This window comes from Camellia sinensis, chromosome 13 (genome assembly GCF_055761805.1).
Source record: "Camellia sinensis isolate YWXY chromosome 13, ASM5576180v1, whole genome shotgun sequence".
Lineage (NCBI taxonomy): Eukaryota > Viridiplantae > Streptophyta > Magnoliopsida > Ericales > Theaceae > Camellia > Camellia sinensis.
This window is the reverse complement of record NC_138973.1, coordinates 133,836,036-133,855,050: the sequence shown is the minus strand read 5'-3', so window position 1 is coordinate 133,855,050 and position 19,015 is coordinate 133,836,036. Positions and strand designations below refer to the sequence as shown.

The window sequence follows — 19,015 nt, the reverse complement described above, 5'->3', positions numbered from 1 at the left end:
ATACCATGGGTTCTCATCCTGAACATCCTCAATTGCTACTATCATCTCGTATGTCGGTATATACCTTTGTTCTATGTACAAATTTCTCAATCCAACAAAATCAAAGAGGATTTTGACCTAATTCTTTGGACCAAAGTGTGGTGTCTGCCAAGAGCGTCATTGTGATTTGAGCGATCGAAATTCTGGTGCATCCAAAATTTGAGGGTTTTTCTTCATTTCTCTCTCAACTCTTAAGGTAGGAATTTTCTAAACATTGTCTATGGAATATAACTTTATTATTTGTCATTTTGATAATTAAAACAAATTAGAAAATTAGGGTTTTGTTAACTTATAATTAATGCATTAAAGAGGGGAAAATTCTCAAATATTTCTTAAACCTCTCAATTAATTTGTTAACGGTGGTTGAGAAAATCACTTTTGAAATGAGAAACTCCTAATTTTGTCAAAACCCTAGAAATTGTCAAAATTGAGAAATCGATTGTATCAATGATATTTGTCAAATTCACAGTGATTTGTGAATATTGGGTATGTATATTGAAATTGATGAGATTATTGGAAAATCTATCAATTTTGCAGAGTTAAAATATGTTGAATTGTGCTCTTTATATATATATATATATATATATATATATTGTTCATTTTCTAATATATATATTGATTAGAGAATAGGTGGAGGGTTGTATTATTTGTTATAGAAATTGCGTATGAACTAGGTAAATTGAAACATTTACAAATCCATGCATGGCAATAATCATTTCACACTCTTATGATTTTATCTCCGCATTGCATTTGAGAAATGCTTTCAAAAATCAATTTATTGAGAATGATTGGATTGTATTGAGAAAATGGGGTAATCATCTTGGTGAATCTAGTTAGGATGTGTAGATTGTTGAGAATTAAGTTGGCTTTAGGTCCATGGTGAAAATCCAAAAACACATGCAAATTAGGTCCCAATTTCTTTCCGGTTAAGAGACATTAAGGTGGTTTTGGTAGTGCTCGATGAGATTACTTGTAGACACCAACTTAGGAATTACCAGTGTCATATTTACTGCCCTTTTATTTTTTCAAATGAATGATTGATTTGGATCTGATTTGAAACAAGTGCATGGCATAAGATTTTCAAAATGAGAAACTTTAGGGTCCATTGGGTTCAGTTTTAGAATTATGATTTCAGTGTGGAGTTGTGTTTTGAGTTTTGAGTTTTTGAATCATGATTTGAAAAGACAAAATTTTATTTGGTTATGAGCTTTGAACATAGTTTTGGGATGATTTTTTTTTTTTTTGATTGATTGACGTATAGAATGTGAGAGGAGAGATGAGAGAGAAAAAAGTGATTGATTGATTGATTAATAATAGGAAATAAATAAAAAAGAGAGGAGAGGAGTTTTGAAAGTAATTTTGAGTTGTATTTTAATAGTTTGTTTGGTTATAAATTTTGATTCAAATCATGATTCAAAAAGAGAGTTGAGTTTTCAAAAGTAAACCAAACGCTAGCTTACACTTTGGCGTGGTATTTCATATGCATTCACCTCATGGTATTGTTAAATCTCATGAAATTTATTTAGATCATCTCTACTAGGTTTTATGCTCATCCCTATGTGCAAACAACTTTTCAGGTGTTGACAGTGTGCCTCTACCAAGGTGAAAACTTGGAAGGGTTTTGGAGCTTAATTCAGGGTTGTTTATTTGCTTTCATTTTTGTATAGCCATTGGGCTTTTATGTCTTGGATTTAAATTCAATTTTTGTTGTAACTGGGCAAGGCCTTGGAACTTAGGGCATAACTCTTGAATTTGTTTAGTGTTCAATTATCATAGTCACATGCTATAGATTCATGTCATAGAGATGGTGAATGTATTGATGCATGTAATTCCATTTTGTAACTCATGGAATGAAATACAAACGTTTTAGTATGAATTACTCATTGGATTATCATTGTTGACTATAGCTTTCCGCATGAAGGATGAGAAATTTATTATAAATGTGAGTTGTATTTATGGGATCAGATATCGGTATGTTTGGGATGTTACACATACCCTTCAGGAGATCCCATCAGCTAATGTGGTTTGTTTGGGATTAGTGTTTGTTCTTTGGATTGCTAATGGATTTGTTTCATTGTTGATTTTCTTTCTTGTTATTTTTCCTTTTGGTGTTAGGCTAGAATCTTACCAACCTCTTCATCCATTGTAAGTGTTCACATATTATTTTGCTTGTCTTTCCGTTCCAACTTAGCTTGGATGGGATGGTTTTGCTATGATGCAATCTGCTCTTTCTTTTTCCTTTATTGATATATGTTCTCGTGTCTGTGGTGCACTTTTGTTTACATCAATAAACTTTGGCATGATATGGAAAAAGTGTTGCATCTTGAAGTGTGCTTCATTGGTGTGCTTGTTTTCATCTTCTATTATGACTTTCTACTTTTTAACTAACACTCATCTTGAGGGAATGGTTATTAATGGAAGCATAATTCAATGGCAGCGTAATTATGGTTAGTAGTAATACCAAAAATGGATTAGAGGAGGTAATCACGCCTACTGCAATTTGAAGGAACTTCTTTCGTATAATAAAATGATCTATTAATTATCTTCAACTTATATGACTCACTCCTGAGGATTTTTTTTTATTTTTTCTTTTTTTGACAAAATATAATAATAATAATAATAATAATAATAATAATAATAATAATAATAATTGGAAATTTTCTTAAGGTTTTTTTTTTTTAATTTTAAAGTGACAATCCCCCTGTATCTAAGAAATATGATATCAAAGTATAAAATTTCAAAAATTGGATAAAATATAACTAAAGGAATTAATTTCTCATACCTATGTTGATTACAATCCCCAACCTGTAGAGAAGTAAAGAGAGTAAGGGAAGAATTAATAAGTGAGTTGATCACACTCATTGAGAAACATATTTGGGGGGATATTAATGTCAATTATATCATAAATATTTTTAATGACATAAAAGAGCGACGAACACAACTCAAGATGACTCGCTTTAATAGATAAGTTTTCTTACAATTACTATCTTTTGTAAGTCAACATGACAACATGGATCTAAGAGAATATGTTCATTTATAAAAATGAAACAATTTTTTGTAATTTTTTTTGTTTTTTGAACTTAATACATATATTACCTTCTGTGGTGGGTAAAAATCAAACCACTTGGCTGCGGTGGAGATGGAACAATAAAGCTCTACTTCAGACCTGAAAAACACTCACAAAAAAAGTATAGGCGCTTGCAGGAGCAACCTAGGGACACTCCGATGCCTAAGTTATAAGATAGACAAAGGTGCAAATAACTTAGAGTAAGGTTCAGGTTAAAGTGGTTGTGTACCTCCATTGCGCAAATTAGCTCCCTTTTATAACATGCTCCCACTAACCATTGAGGGTTATTAGCCTTCCTTCAACTCCTCACGTTAATCCCTTTTACATAGGGATTATGTTCCACTTGGCGTGGATTTCTAGGAGTTAGTTGGGCCTACGATTCAGGGGCACGTATTTGACTAAGTTTGTGCCTTTTCAAGGCACGCTTCCTAATTCCTTGATCCTGCCCCTAATGTCTAACTGTCATTCTGGTCCTGGACCTTCATGCTATTTTCAACCCACCAATGCCTAAATTTCTATTCCCTCAATTGGTAGGTCTATGACTGCCCCAGGGAGTTATTCTGACTAGGAATTCTGGTCCTACTCAGGCGTAACTTATTTTGCCTTCCACAATTGCCCCCAACTCCAGCTTCTTTTCACCTTCTAGGCTGAAAAGAGAAGTTGAAGTTTTGGAGGTAAGTGCAAAAGTCCTGTCTCGTAATTCTAGAGTTTTAGGATAGTGTAGACACCCCATTTTTTATCGACCTTAAGACTCAGACGTCATCGATTGAGCGCTCAATGATTGTGCATGTTTGTACTCGTTTTGAGTTTCCGGAGCCTTCGGCTGAGCGCCTTGTCTCGGGACCTCTTAACTTTCTTCTCTTGGGCCGGTTTTTGGACCATGCCTCGCTGCCTTTGCCTAGAGGGAAACAGAGGCCTGTAGGCCCCTTTTTGTAGCTGTAGACTACCTTTCCCTCTCGTAGGCCACCTTTTGTACCCGAAGACTAGTTTTCGGGGCTTCCGGCTGAGTGCCTCACCTTGCGGACTCTTGTCTTGCTCCCTTTTTGGTTTGTTTTTTAACCAAGCCTTGTTACCCTTTGCCTGGAGGGTGGAACAGGGGTGTAGACCAGTTTCTCCCCCTATAGACCACTTTTCTTCCCCGTCAGCCACTTTTGATGGTCGGCCAGGTAGGGTGGGTGGTCTTTGGACCACCTAAGGTGGTCGGCAGCCTACCACCACCTTCTACTCTCTGTGCAGACCCTCCATCTCCCTTGCCGACCAGTTTTTGTCCCTGTAGACCACTTCTTGTGGTCGGTTGACTAGTAGGAGTGGTCGGTCGACCACTTTAACTGGTCGACGGCCATCCTGCATTTTCTTTAAATATTTTCCTTGCCAGCTGTGCCAGTTGTCGGACACAGAAGGCATCCTCCATACACGTATGGAGGGATTACTTCAAGCCTCTAGCTTGTCAAACAAGCTTGAGGCATGAATTCTATAGAAGGGAGCCTCCTCCCTCTTGCTTTAGGTTTATAAAATTTTCTTAGGGTTATACATATATCTCTCTCTTGTTTTCTCCCCCTCTCTCTATATTTGTGTTATTTTGTGCTCAAAAGTGCCATTTCTTCACACTTTTGCACACAAATACCTAGTGAAACACCTTCACTATTGAGCTGAGGTTCTTGGTGGTTGCATTTGAGTGGTGTTAGCTTGGTTTTTGCCTTTGAAGTTGCTGTTTTGAAGTTGTGCTTCAAGGGTGAGTCTTTAGCCTCTTTAAAGCTTTGTTTTCATTGCTTATTTGGCCCTATTTGCATGATGTTTTGGCCTAAATTTCAACTGAAAAAAGCTTCATTTTCAAGTGCTTAAAGTGTTTGTTTGAGGCCTCTTTGGTGTTAGGGGTGGTCTACCCCTTTTTGTGCCTTATTTTGCCTTGTTTTGAACCATCTCTTTAGGCCTTTGAGATAACCTTCTCTTGGCCTTTTAACCACTGAATTCTAGAGAAATTTCAGTGGTGAAAAGTGTGTTTTGGGACTCAAAATAGGTGGGGGTGGTCCCCCCCTCTTGTACCTTGCTTGCATGTGTTATTAGCTTACCAAGTTAGCATGTTTTTCTACCATCTTGGGCCCCTATCTTAGCATGTTTCAAGCCTTGTTTTGCCATGATATAGCTCTTTTTGAGGTTGGTTTGGTTACCTCATGCATACTTTTTACACTTGTAGTGTAATCTTTCCATTTAGCCTTGTGTGCTCAATGCTTTGATCCATCATGCTAGCCTATTTTGGTCCTATCTTAGCATGTTTTTGGTGTTATTTAGCATGCCTTAGCTCTATTTTGGATCGGTTTGATTGCCTCATGTATGCTTAATACCCTTGTAGTGCAATCCTCCCTATAGCCTTAACAGGCATCATGCTTTGGACCACCATTTAGCATGTTTTTGGCTCCACTCCAGCAAGCTTTTACTCATGGTTTGCCATGCTTTAGGTTTAATTTGAGTGGTTTTGGTCATGCATTCTTGGCTTTGCATAGCTATAGTGTATTTGACTTTGCTAGCCTTGCACTTTGAGACCTCTAGCATGTCATATTTGAGCTTTTTGCATGGCATAGCATCATTTGGCATGTTATTTCAGACCATATACCTCTGTCATATTCTTGCATGTATCACTCTTTCAATGCTTTGGAGGGTTATGCTTTATGCCTCAATCATGAGCCAATTGGCATGCATGCTTGCCTAAGCTTTTTGGGCTACCATTTCAGTGTGTTTTTGGTCTTATTTTGCCATGATACAACTCTGTTTTTTGTTGGTTAGAGCATCCCTCATTTGCTTCTTACACTTGTAGTGTAATCATGCTCATTGGCCTTGCATGCATCATGCTTTATGCCTCCCATTCTAGCATGTGTTGACTCTGCCCCAAGCATGTTTTGGCATTGTTTTGAAATGTTTTAGGACTGTTTTCAACCATCTTTGCCCTTTGGGGCTTGCTTGATATGGCTATGGTGCAAGTACCTTTGCTAGCCTTAAGCTTTGAGCCTCCTAGCATGCCTTATTTGTGATATGTGCATGATTTGGCATCATTTGGAATGTAATTTCAGAGCTTTTGTCTTTGCTATACTCCCATGTTTATCACTCTTTCATTGCTCTCGAGGGTTATGCATTATGCCTTGTTTGCGAGCCAATAAATGAACATGCTTTCCTTCCCTTTTAAGCCTATGTTTTAGCATGCTTTTGGCTTTGATTTAGCATGCCTCAACTCTGTTTTGGGTAGTTTGGGCCATATGGGATTTGTTGTGCATGGTTGTAGGGCAATGGCTTTGACTAGCCTAATGGTTCAAGGTCCTTAGGATGCTATGCTTATGTTGTTTGGATGATTTAGCATCATTTCGCACATGGTTTCAGTGCATATAGTGTAGCTACACTCTCACATTCGTCATTTCTTAATTATGTTTGAGAGTTGACCCTTATGCCTAGTTGATGAGTCATTACATGAGCATCATTATCTTGCCTTCCATGCCATCATTTCAGAGCATTTTGGCCACTATTTTGGCATGTATGAGGTCAGTTTGGGGCTGGTTTGGTCCATTGAGTATTGTATTACATAGCCCTTAGGTTGTGTCCTTCAATGCTTAAGAACTCTAACTTGTCATGCTCATGTTGTTCGCTTGTTGTTGCATTACATGGTGTTTGCATGTTGTTGCATTGTGTTTGGAATGTTATTGTGTTGCATTGTGTTTGGATTGGATGTTAATCCAAACACGAGAAACGAGGGGCGTTTCATACTTGAAGTGATGAAATGCGCCTCATTTCTCGATCGCCGACCCTCTTGATCAAGCATGATAGAGGTGGAGGCCCTTATGTCTTATTTGTGCATTCATTGACATTGAATTGTGCAAACTTGGCTTCTCGGCCATCGTACATTGCGATGCTCGGTTGGTGGCCCGAGAGTCGAGTACCACATTCCCTTGAGCTTAAGAAATGATAGGGAGGGTGGTTGTGCACACATTCCCTTGCAAATACACTGCCATGCCCTTGTTGTTCTCTGTTGCAGCAAAACTGGAGTTTGGTAGATTTTCTGGTCGGCAGACCAGTAAAGGTGGTCGACCGATTGTTGTTCTCTGTTGCAGCAAAACTGGAGTTTGGTAGATTTTCTGGTCGGCAGACCAGTGACCGACCACTTTTTCTGGTCTACACCTGGTCTACACCCCCATTTTCTGGTCGGCAGCCCACCAAGAGGTCCCCATGTTGGAGAAGAAGCAATTTGGAGGTTTGTGCAACTTTCAGAGAACAAATCATATGCAAACAGAGGCAACTCTGGGCATGGCGATGGATTTTCGAGCAAGGCAGTCGAGAGCATGCATCCTTCATTGTTCAAGGCAGAGCTGTGGCAGCCTAGTTCACATACCTCACATGCTTAGTTAGTTACCATGATTAGTCAATTTGTTAATTAATTAAAGTATTGTAATAATTAGTTGTAGCTAGTTATTCGATTTGTATTGTGTAATAATTAGTCTAATTAGATTATTAGATTAGTTAAGTAGCTTAGCTTAGCGTAGCTAGCTTGTATTATTTATTCGGACCCTTCGTCGAGAGGGCAAATGTTGTAATAAGTGTACGTGTGTGTGACGCATGTCTTCCAACCCCATTTCTTTCTCCCTTTTACTTATCAGCTTTCGATGGTTAGTTTAGGGCATGTTTCAATTAGCATACTTATGCTTTGCATGCGTGCATCATTCATTCGTCTTGCATGCACCGGGCTCGGCGCATCATTCAAATTGCATTGTATTTCAATATACTTTCTTGAATACGTGTTTCAAAGTATGTTATCAAGTGTTGCATTCATATGCCATTCTAAATAGCCAAGCCTATTTTAGTTGCATTTTGCATGTGTTGCATTAGGCATTGTTGACATAGTTAGGATCATGCATCGATTACTAACTAGCTTCTGTTTTGGCTCGGAGTACTCGGTGAGTGTTTATGCTTTAGCATCCTTGCATGAGTGCAAGTGACTGCCATGATAGCATGCTTGCCATGAGGCTAACTGCTTAAGTGTTTAACTGCATGAATGGCTGTGGATGAAGGCTTCATTGCTTGAATTGGAACAATTCATCGAAATGTGAGTTTTAAGCCCACTTGAAGTGGCAAATCATGCTGTTTTCTAAGCCCACTTGAGGGTGGCAAATCCGCGTCTTAGCCTGCTTGCGAGTAGCACTTTCAAACCATTTAAAAAAAACAAACAAACATGAGATGTTTTGTTCCAACTTGAGTGATTTAGTCTATACTTGTGTGTTGTGCGCATCACATAGTAAGTTAGCTAATAAACCGGAATAAGAACACATGTGTTTTCAAAAATAACATATCATGTTTAGTAGAGCCCGATCTTTGATCGGGAGAGCGGGGGTGCTCATTTCAGGACATTCCCCTCTCGTACCCAAGTTCCCGAGCCGAGGCAACTTTGGTGATGACGGACATGTGGCCTTAGGCACGAGTCAGGCTTTCCTAAATTTTCCAAAACAAAATATTTAGGTGGCGACTCTGAAATCTAGCAAAGCAGTCCATGTTTGACACTTCTTAATTAAAATCGATTTTCCAAAATGATTTGCTGGATTTGGACTCTTTGGTGATTTATCAGTCTTACATTGCACTTTGTGATATTAGATCCAGAACTGTGACAGGAGTCCAAACTGCAGTAGCTATGAACAACAATTCGTACTCTCGCACGCGGAGCGGAGTTCGGATGGTCTACAGATAGGCGTTTCAATTTTTAAACCAACCTATACACCACCAAAAGTAGCAGGTGTCTTTTCGTTTGACGCACCGCATCTACACTACAAGAATTAACACTTTTGGCAACAAAAAAATTGGTCGCTCAAAGTCTATTTTTGGTCGGCAAAAGTTATCCGTGACCAATTTTTTTTGTCGCTAGTTTGGTCGCCAATTGAGGGTCGGCAAAAGTAATTCGCGACCAAAATTTTCGTTGGTCGGGAAAAGTTGCATTTGCCGACTAAATTTTTGTTCGCTAAATATTTATTTACTGCGACTAATCCATTTTGTCGCTCAAACACTTTGGTCGCGAAAAGTTGCCTTTTGCCGACCAAATTTCTTAGTCGCCAATTGTCACATTCCACGACCAAAATTAATTTGGTCGCCAATTGTGACATTTCACGACCAAAAATTTTGGTCGCCAATTGTGACATTCTGCGACCAAAATTAGTTTGGTCACCAATTGTGACATTTTGCGACCAAAAATTTTGGTCACCAATTGTGACATTTCGCGACCAAAATTAGTTTGGTCGCCAATTGTCACATTCCGCGACTAAAAATTTTGGTCACCAATTGTGACATTCTGCGACCAAAATTAGTTCGGTCGCCAATTGTCACATTTGGTCGCCAACATCCAACAAAATAAACCTGTAATTTTTAATAATCCATTCAATTTATTCAATATAATCTGTAATTTGCAAAAATCATTCAAACCAACAAATAAATTGAATCATGAACGTTCAACAAAATACATAGATCAACCATTTCTGAACCTGTTTAATTAAAATCAGCAACTATTATAAGTTTTCATCCACAAATAATTCCAAACTAAATATTTCATCTAGCATAAAAATTTAAGACATAACAAATACTTGTTATTATGTTTAAAATTTTTATCCATGTACATCAACCGAAAAATATAACTAGTAGTCTACCAAATATTTTCTATACACACCCATCCAAAAATATAACTACTAGTGTATCCAAAAATATAACTACTAGTCTACCATTTTTCTGCCCATATCGAATCTCTAATCTCCTGGACTGATAGTCAGTGCAGTTTGAACAGGAAACAAGTTCTCTGTAAGTGCTGGATACAGGAAACCATCCTTCCAAATCATACTTCTTTGCAGCTGCATCATTCAAAGCACCGGAAACAATAGCCACAATTTGATAGGGTAGTTTTAGCTGCAATAGAGAGAATTATGTCATACTTGTAGGAAAGAAAAATGCATAATTAAATAGAGAAAAATCAATTCGTCATCAGCAGGAGCCCATATATAGGACCCTCAAATTTCTTTGGCGTCAAGTGGCAGACTTTTTAGCATTAACCAAACAAAACAACCAATTCCAAAATCACTCATCTTACATGACATTACAAAACCTGGCAAGATAATCTATATGAGTACTATAAGAAACATTATCAAGCATCTCCAGATTAAAAAAAAAATGAATATAACGAAGAAATAACCAAAAATTATACACATCATTCCCCTACAATTCTGAGGGCAGGAAAGCTCTATACCATCTTGTAAAACTCTTCTGAGTTCGTTATCATTTCCTCGTGCATGTCCCAAGAGTCATATATGTTAAACCTACTATATGTGATTTAAAACAGTTACGCATATATAAAGTAAAAAAGAAGCATAAAAAAATTAATTTTGTGAACCAAGTGGATCTAATTGGGCTGATCAAAATTTTGTGCCTTGTTAATTGCCTTGTTAAGAGTCAAGGAAGATTTCTCCTTCCTGGACTATGACCTCCAACTCACAAAATATATATATAGAATTGTTTGATCTAAATTCAAGGCATTGTGTTTGGTCTGACTGTTGGGCTGTTGTAATTCAGGGCAATGTAGCTCACTGACAGCATCAATTAATTACCCATGTACATCTGAATTAATTACCCGCCTCACAATGATGTTGGAAAAAAAGAATCAATTCAATTGACAGCAATGTACAAGAAATGTTTCCCTCACCTGTTATGCAAGCAGAAATCTAGTACTCTCTTGTACTTGTATCTATGTTTGAGGGTAGGAGGTGAGATGATCCAAATGCAATGCTGTTAGACAACTAATCTAAAAGCTTAAGCAGATGGAGAGGGTTTGGTTAAGCATTTCAATCATCAACATTGGACTAAACATAATGAGAAATTATTTCCTGTAAACCGTAACGCCCTTCAAACCTGACAAAGGCTCTAGAAACTTGCCTGATAATTCATATGCATTATCCAAATGTAGAATAATTAAGGAAATAAAAAGTGAGTCTCAAAGCATATCAGCTACCAAGGCTTACTGTTCAATGAAGTTAGTGATGTGTACAGACAGATAATAAAAATAAAAATAAAAATAGAAAGGCCCTAGATAATTTTACTGAAGCACTTGTATAAAAGAAATCTTTACCATTTTCTGGTGCTGATTTAAAGCTTGAAGTTTATGTTGCTCATATTGATTTCTTCTGCCTTCCTTCCTTAGCTGCTTGAGAAAAAACGTCATCAACAATACATTCAATGATATACGTGCATACCATGAATAACATGTTCAACTTGTTTGCCTCTTTCTTTTTCTTTTTTTTTTCCTTTTTGATTAATTAAATCCGAAGCATGCATAAGTTAAAACTTTTATAAGTGAAACATGTTTCCCAGGTTACATGGATAACTGGGAAACATCAAGTACCTGAAGCAATTCCTTCTCATGAGAGGCCTTCCATTGTCGAAATTGCTCTGCCTCGTGTTTTATCTTATGCTGCAATTGAACCTACAAATGAAAGGGAAAATTAGTAGGACGGATCCTGAAGTCATATAATAAATAACAGCTTCATGGTTATGTCCTGTCTGCTTGATACAACCATTGGAATGAGAACAAACCTTATGGACCTTGATGGTCTTTATCTCATCTTGAAGCCGCTTTGCTGCTTCTTCACTTCTTTGTTTTGGCTTTAAAAGCTGAAGCTGACAATCTTGTTTCTTCTTAAGATCTAAAATCTGAAGTTGGGTTGGGGGTCGGAATTTTTAGCATTTAAATAATGACAAAGGTTTGAGACAACATAATGACATTGGAGAGAGCAAAAAATACCTGTGTCTCAAGTGATTTTAATTTCTGTGCATAAGCTTTGTGCATTTTCTGCTTTTGTCCATCAGAAGCAGCAACAAGGTTTTCAATTTTAGCTAGCAAACGGTCCCTCTCTTGCTGTAGTTATCACAGACCATCACCACCCTCTGTAGTGATGAAATAAACAACTAACAATGGAAAATTTTAAAATTTTTCCATATAACTTGGACTATTTTCTTCTCTTCCTCGAGTTTCAAGATTCTCTTCTCAAAATGCTGACTAAGTGCTTCAGTGTCAGACCCTCCAAAATGTTTCATTTCTGACTGCACATAAGTCACAGAAACAATTTTAAGAAAAACAGTGTAAATTGCAAGAATGGAATTCAAAATAAAATCTATTTCCAAACATTCACCAATTGTCAAATATAAAAAATTTCCAAGGAATCAAATAAATTTCACAAAAATTGTTCAGTAAAAATTACAGTGGCAGATCAAAGGAGCAGGCAAAAAAATACTTTAGATTCCAGTGGTACTAATTCTAGTAATTATGTTGCAACATTTAAGTTGGCGTTGTGGAGTTTCTCTTTTTTGTTGGTCGTTAGATTTTCATTGTTGAAGATCATTGATTAGTGTTCCTTGGATTCATGTAACCCACAAAACATGTCTCCCTACATTATTTTAATAAAATGACACATTAAAAGGATAAAATAAAAAAATATATATACACATATATATATAAAGAAGTGGAGGAGCTCTATCCCAAGAGAGAAATAAAAAATACCGCTAAAGATATAAACATTGAATCTTGAATGCATAAACAGGCAATGGCAGTGATGAAGATATCATGTAGCCTCTAACATCAATCTCTTTAATATTGAATCCCATGTGAAACGCGTGTTAGAAAGATGATCCTGAATTTACAAAAACATTTATCATGTTCGCAGACGTTAATTATGTATAATAATCATAATCAGTTCTGTCTTTCAACAAACCATTAGAAGCACTCTTTCATATTTTCTCCCTGACACAGTGCTGAGATCCTAATGGATATGAATGTGAGTGGACAGCCCCAAGCATGTATCGTGTGAAACAAACCACTAGAAGCACTCTTCATACTTTCCCCCTGACAAGTGCTGAGCTCCTAATGGATATCAATGTGTGTGGACAGCCCCATACAAGCGTCATGTGAACATGTATCAATGTGTGTAGACATAAGAATGACACTAAATGGCCACTATTATCAATATATTCTTTGAAAATAAGGCAACAGCAGCTTTTAAAAAAGTAAGAACATATTTTTAAGGATGCAAAGCAAGACACTTTGTAGAAATCAGAATCCCAAGCCTGTAGTTTCATCTCGGCTGTATCTCTTGGAAGGAATAGTGACAAAAATGGGGAATAGGCTTCCTAAGCCAAAAAAAAAATCTAGCAGAATTATTTACATTACAAATTAGAACGTTAGCTCTGGGCATATCCACCCTTGTAGTTTGGGTAAAATTGTAAGGGTCGAAAACATCAGTTTTGCTCAAAAAAGAGGTACATTAGTTGTATTCTCCTTTAAGCCTATGTCATAAATAACAGACTAAAACATTAGCTTTGGGTGTATCAACTTTCATAGAGAAAAAATTGAATATTCAAGATGTGTGACCCAACAACCAGTTTTTATGCGGGAGATTAGAAAAAAAAGGCATATTAGATGTTTAACATATGTTCTCCGTTAAGGGTTGAGCCTATATGATAACAAATGTATGGCAGAAAACTGCATAAAACAAAGCCCATCAGTGAAACCTCTTTCTGCTCCAAACGCTTGTTTAACTCATTAAACTCTTTGCCCATCGTTGTTCGTAGGAGTGCATGCTCCCACTCTTTTGCTACAGCTTCATCAATTTCCATGTAATTTTCACCTACAATTTTTGGCAAATTCATTTGAAACATAAAGAACTGAACTAGAAAAGTGCAATATGAGTCGCATGTTTTAGAGACTAAACACACCTCTCTTACACATACTGTGTAATATAAAAACTGATAACATGCCAACTAAATGACAGAAAAATCAAAGTCTGTCATGCATTAACTAAGGGTATGGCATCTTGAAGCTTATTCCCCTCTGCTTTCAGCCTCATTCATCTGAAATAATCTCACAACTAAGTAGCTTACCTGTCATGGCTTCACCCATGGGATAACCAGATGCATCCATGCTCTATAAGCCCTTCTTTAGCCCATCCCTTTTAACAAAACAGGAGCCATCCTGAGATAGAAAATGTCACATAACTATCAATCAAGCGCCAACCAAAAAAAATGACTATCAATCAAACTAGTGTAATGACCAAAACCTCAATAAATATGGTCTGTTGACCACAATTTAGTGGCAATAAAGAGGAAAGTTAAAATTGCAATATATATATATATATATATAATTCTTTTATTTTTCTTCTTCGAAGATAAAGAAGGAATTATATTAGCGTACTTCAGCATCTGTTTCTCTCGGCTCTACAGCAGCACGTCTGCTGTGGTATTCATGTAGTTCTCGAGAAAGCTCCTTATTAAGTTCAGCCGGCAAGTACTCTAGCTGCTGCCGCATATTTTGCATCTCATTCGACATCAAATCTCTGTTACCCTGTACAACAAGATAATGTGCTCCCTCAAAAATCAAAAGATACAGAACTTGATGCCAATAGAATCTATCCATCTCCAAATAGTGAAGTGGAAATATTTAACAAAAAGAAAATAATAATAACATATAATCATCAAGGTTACTTACAACAGGATTATTCTGAATGTTTCGAGCACGATTAGCATATTTGAGAGTGTTCAGAGTTTCCACAACATTAATGTCAGCAGGGCTGATGCAGGCTGGAAGAAAGATGATGGCAGAATCAACCAACCAGGCAGGAAGAAGGATGCTCCCTCAGAAATCAATAGATTCTATTATTCATTTACACCTTTTAAGAGACTGACTTATTTGACAATAATTAATAAATTATGTTCATAGAAACATTAATATTTTTGTTGTTCTTCACTTGTTCTTTTGTGTTAATGACTTTGATGCCCGTGTCGGACAAAAAACTTATATTTCAGTAGTTTGACTAACCACACAAACCATGTTAAAACTATATGGACTTATAAACCCATGAATCATGAAGAACATCTGAAAATGTCCTAACTGCAATCATATGTACACAGAGATGGTTTTCTTGAGTACCTTTGCAACAGGTCACAATGGCAACACCCATGATCAGAGATATATATATTTAAGCTTTAAAAAACTAAACCATCATCAACAACTGGATCTAAGAAATAGGGTTACTATAGAGGGCACCTAAGGTTTAATGGCTCTGGGAACTATATGATTTAAGAAACTAATACACAGTCACACTCACATCCCAATAGCTTGAAGTTGGTTTTGGACACAAATGATTTTTGATTTTAAAAGGTAATAAATAAATAACCACCAACCACTGCATAGATGTGCCCTGAAATCCTTCCCACTTCAATTTAAACTCTATATATGGATAATACTCTGTCCCAGCTATTCTACACACATTGCGGACTAACTAAATAAATCCATTTCAATTAGTATATTGTCATATGTCACACCACACCAGTATGCATGACAATTCTCTTGCAAAGTGCTTAAACATCACCTCATGTTTTTTAATTAAAGAAAATTTAATTAAAAAAAAATGAGGTGATCTTGAATATGTGCTTATGATCAGATGCAGAATGAAGGGAATTCTTACAAAGATGTAATTTTCAATTTGTTGTAAAATTGGAAGAAGAAATATATACTATTTGTGAACAAAATTCAAGACTCTTTGTCATATAAATGAGCTATGATTTGACCTTTTCGTGCCTTCACAGAGAAAAAAACTAGCAGCAATAACAATAACAGGATGGAAAAACATTGATTCGGGCAGTAGTTCATTTAGCCAAGATGCAGCCCTCAAAACTAGAAATGCATAGATAACAACTGTATGACCTTCAGAGATTGGCCTTAAACTGATGTGGATATGGCTTCTCATTTTATAGAAATAAAAAATACAACGCATGACATGTAGGCCAAAAAAACAAAAGAAAACAAAGCAGGAAGAATTTGACAGCAAAAACAAGAAAATTTCCAAACACAAAACATGCATTATAAGTACCTCTGCATGCACAGCTACCAGTGTAGGCAGTAACTCTACAGCAGCATCTCGCACACCCTGCAAAGTATTAGCAATTTGACTAATTGTTGAGCTAAAATAGTGTGCACCAGAGAAGGCGTAGAAAGAAGAAAAGAACCGATAATTTATTTATCACCTTGACTGCAGGTGCTCCCCCACATTGAACTCCGGAATCCAATAAATAGTTCATGGCTGCTGTTCTAATCAAATTTGCGAACCGAAAAAAGGTAAGAATGCTGAGTTAGAAGGGGAATACTGAGCTGGAAGGCCCATATATTTAGGAAGGTCACAGTAACAAAGCCTGTCTCTGGTTTTCTGTAGGACAGAACTCTGTAGAAGTAAACATCAAACAACAAAGAGGTTGTAAATGTGAATTCTTTGTGTAATAGTTCATTTCAAAAACAAACAAACAAAAAAAATCAAAGATCTACTCCTCAAAATCACCAATCCTTCTCTTGACAACCGGCAGTGCTTCCTTTATAATTTTAAAACAGAGCTGGAGGCAAATTGTAAACTAAAAGGTAAAAAGGGATGAAAATATTAAATTTAAGAACTCTAATAGAAACTCAGTATTGAGGCAAGTAGCCTGACAGTTGATATCTTCCATCCAATATACACCAATATACAACAATGGTAAGACAACTGGATAATTGTGCCATTACACTAAAGAGAAGCAAAAAATTTATGTACTTATCCAACATTCTCTCAACGATTGCCTCCAACTGAGGGTCCATTTTGTTTTCATCATTTGACTCTGCCACCTTTGACTTGAGACTGGCATATTCATCAATTGCTTTAGCTGAGTGAAGGTAGAACATGGCCAACAATAATTAGGAAGGCTACATTGAAAAAGTGTTAATTTCATCCATATAATTTCACAAGTTAATATCAACTATCAAAACCATGATGGACATTATACAATCAACATATATCAGGAGTTGATATCTAGCTTAGGCTTTCACAGACTGCATTTACATGTAACCAATTTGAGGGAAACCAATAATGAATAATAAGCAGATCTTAAAACCTCAAAGTAAACATGGAAGTCTGTTCAAAAAAAAAAAAAAAAAAAAGAGGAGTAAACATAGAAGTTTTTATGTTGGAAAAGAATGGATGCAAGGTTATTTATCAAAAAAAAAAAGAAAAGGATGCAAGGTGAAAATTCTTACCAAGAAGGGTATGAATGTAATCTGAATCCTTAGAAACATCAAACAGAGGACCAGCTCCCAGAGCATACGATAAAGAGTCATTGAGTTCACCCAAGTAATAAAAAACCTGCCAACAAAAACAAAAGAATTTGTGCAACGAAGATAATAGTTACTAAATTGTACATCTCAAGCAGTAACAAAAAAAGGCCTCAGGCCTCAAGAATGAGTCCTCAAGTTCATCCAAGTAATAAAAAGTTGTCAACAGAAACAAGGGAATTTATATAAAGAACATAGCAGTTCCTTAAATTATACATCTCAAACAGTAACAAGCAATAACCTCTTATTTCAAGTCTTATCTTCACATTTGAGTATTCCGTTGTAAGATTACTGATAATAACATAGAGTTTGTAGATATTTTATAAATGGAAACTTGAAAATGACAGAACATATTGAATTATTATGAGTAAATCCTCACATTCAATTTGCCTCACCCTCATCAGAGAACCACCCAGAGATATGCAACAGATTCTTCTAGACTATCATAGACTAGCCAACCCTCAGATTACTTTTATGAATATTGGCATCTAGGCCCATGCAAACTGAAAAGGGGCAAAACATATGTAGACTTTTTCTTCTTCTTTTTTTTTTTTTTTCCCGAATAGACCACACAAATCAATTTTCAAAAGTGAACTTGGCAAATCTATGCTCAAGAATTTGATGGAAGTACCAGAACTGTTCACCAATAAAAAAAATTAACCACTAGAACATTTTTTTTTGGGGGAGGGGGGTGTGGTGTTTACAAAAAATTTGGAAATCAACTACAAAATTTATAAATTCCGGCATATAACCCTGGCAACCCAAATGGGCATAAAAACCAGGATTGCAGACAACTATTTTTCTTTATACAATAAAACTGATTATAAGATAGAAGAGAAACAACCGTAGGCTGAAGACACAATCGTAGTCCGATCCCAAGACGAAGAAACAATCGTAGGCTGAAGATTATTAGGGCTAAATCGAACACAACTGACCCAATCGGAATGAGCATCACCATCCTGAATCGTGTACTTACACTCACCCAAAGTGTTCCACAGCTTGATCAAGCGGTCTCGGGAAGCATAGACGATTTGGCGATTATCGAAGGAGAAAGTGACGGAGCGGACATCTTTGGAGTGGCCGACGAAGCGGCGAGCAGTGATGCCAGTGGAGAGGTCCTAGAGGCAGAGAGTGGGCACCGATTAAGAGGAAGAACACAGAGAGGGAGAGGGTAGACCGAGAAACAAAGAGAGAGGCCACCGATTTGATTTGATTTTTTTTTTTTTTCTTTTAAGGATTTCATGGTACAAAACGACGTAGTTTTAAAATTAGCAACCAAATTTATTTGTCGCCAAAAAATTTCAATTCCCGCCCCATTAAAAATCAAATTTCCCTCCCAAACTTTTGGCGACCAAAAGACCATATTAGTCGTAGAAAAGGTACCTTCACCGACAAACTTTTTTAGTCGTCAAATCTCAATCAACGGTGACTAAAATATTAGTCGCTAAAAGTACTAATTTGGCGACTAATTTTTTTTGGTTGCCGAAAATAAGTTTTTAGCGACCAAATTTTTGGTCGCCAAAAAATATGTGACCTTCCGTGACCAAATTTGTAGTTGGTCGGCAAAAGTATACCACTTTTTGCGACCAACTCATTTTTTGGTCGCCAAAATATAACCTTCTGCGACCAATAATATTTGGTCACCAAAAATAATGATCATTCACGACTAATTAATATTTGGTCGCCAAATGTCATTTTTTTGCGACTAAAATTTTTTTAGTCGG

At 36.6% G+C, this 19,015-nt stretch overlaps 1 protein-coding gene across 5 annotated transcripts; it reads right to left on the bottom strand.

Moving 5' to 3' along the window:
* Positions 1-9,575: 9,575 nt before the first annotated feature.
* Positions 9,576-18,492, bottom strand: LOC114301760 (kinesin-like protein KIN-4A). Of its 5 annotated transcripts, none has more exons than XM_082903448.1 (14): positions 18,136-18,492; positions 17,217-17,322; positions 16,738-16,846; positions 16,184-16,377; positions 16,030-16,086; positions 14,646-14,737; positions 14,352-14,501; positions 14,042-14,132; positions 13,673-13,788; positions 11,910-12,208; positions 11,702-11,818; positions 11,511-11,591; positions 11,238-11,309; positions 9,576-10,024 (listed from the first exon to the last, which is right to left on the bottom strand). In XM_082903448.1, exons 10-14 carry the CDS (start codon positions 11,952-11,954, stop codon positions 9,782-9,784), a joined length of 558 nt encoding a protein of 185 aa, XP_082759574.1. In that variant the 5' UTR covers positions 11,955-12,208; positions 13,673-13,788; positions 14,042-14,132; positions 14,352-14,501; positions 14,646-14,737; positions 16,030-16,086; positions 16,184-16,377; positions 16,738-16,846; positions 17,217-17,322; positions 18,136-18,492; the 3' UTR covers positions 9,576-9,781. The 5 variants fall into 5 exon arrangements, with proteins under 5 accessions (XP_082759574.1, XP_082759575.1, XP_082759576.1 ...); XM_082903449.1 differs by having other exon boundaries at positions 18,268-18,492; XM_082903450.1 differs by having other exon boundaries at positions 18,274-18,492.
* Positions 18,493-19,015: the final 523 nt, after the last annotated feature.

Coding starts and splice junctions, on each gene's coding strand:
- LOC114301760 (XM_082903448.1), bottom strand. CDS start 11,954: ATGCACAAAGCTTATGCACAGAAATTAAAATCACTTGAGACACAG. Junction 11,310..11,510: donor ATGAGAAGGAATTGCTTCAG/GTACTTGATGTT, acceptor TTTCTCAAGCAG/CTAAGGAAGGAAGGCAGAAG. Junction 10,025..11,237: donor TAAATCAGCACCAGAAAATG/GTAAAGATTTCT, acceptor TCTCTATTGCAG/CTAAAACTACCCTATCAAAT.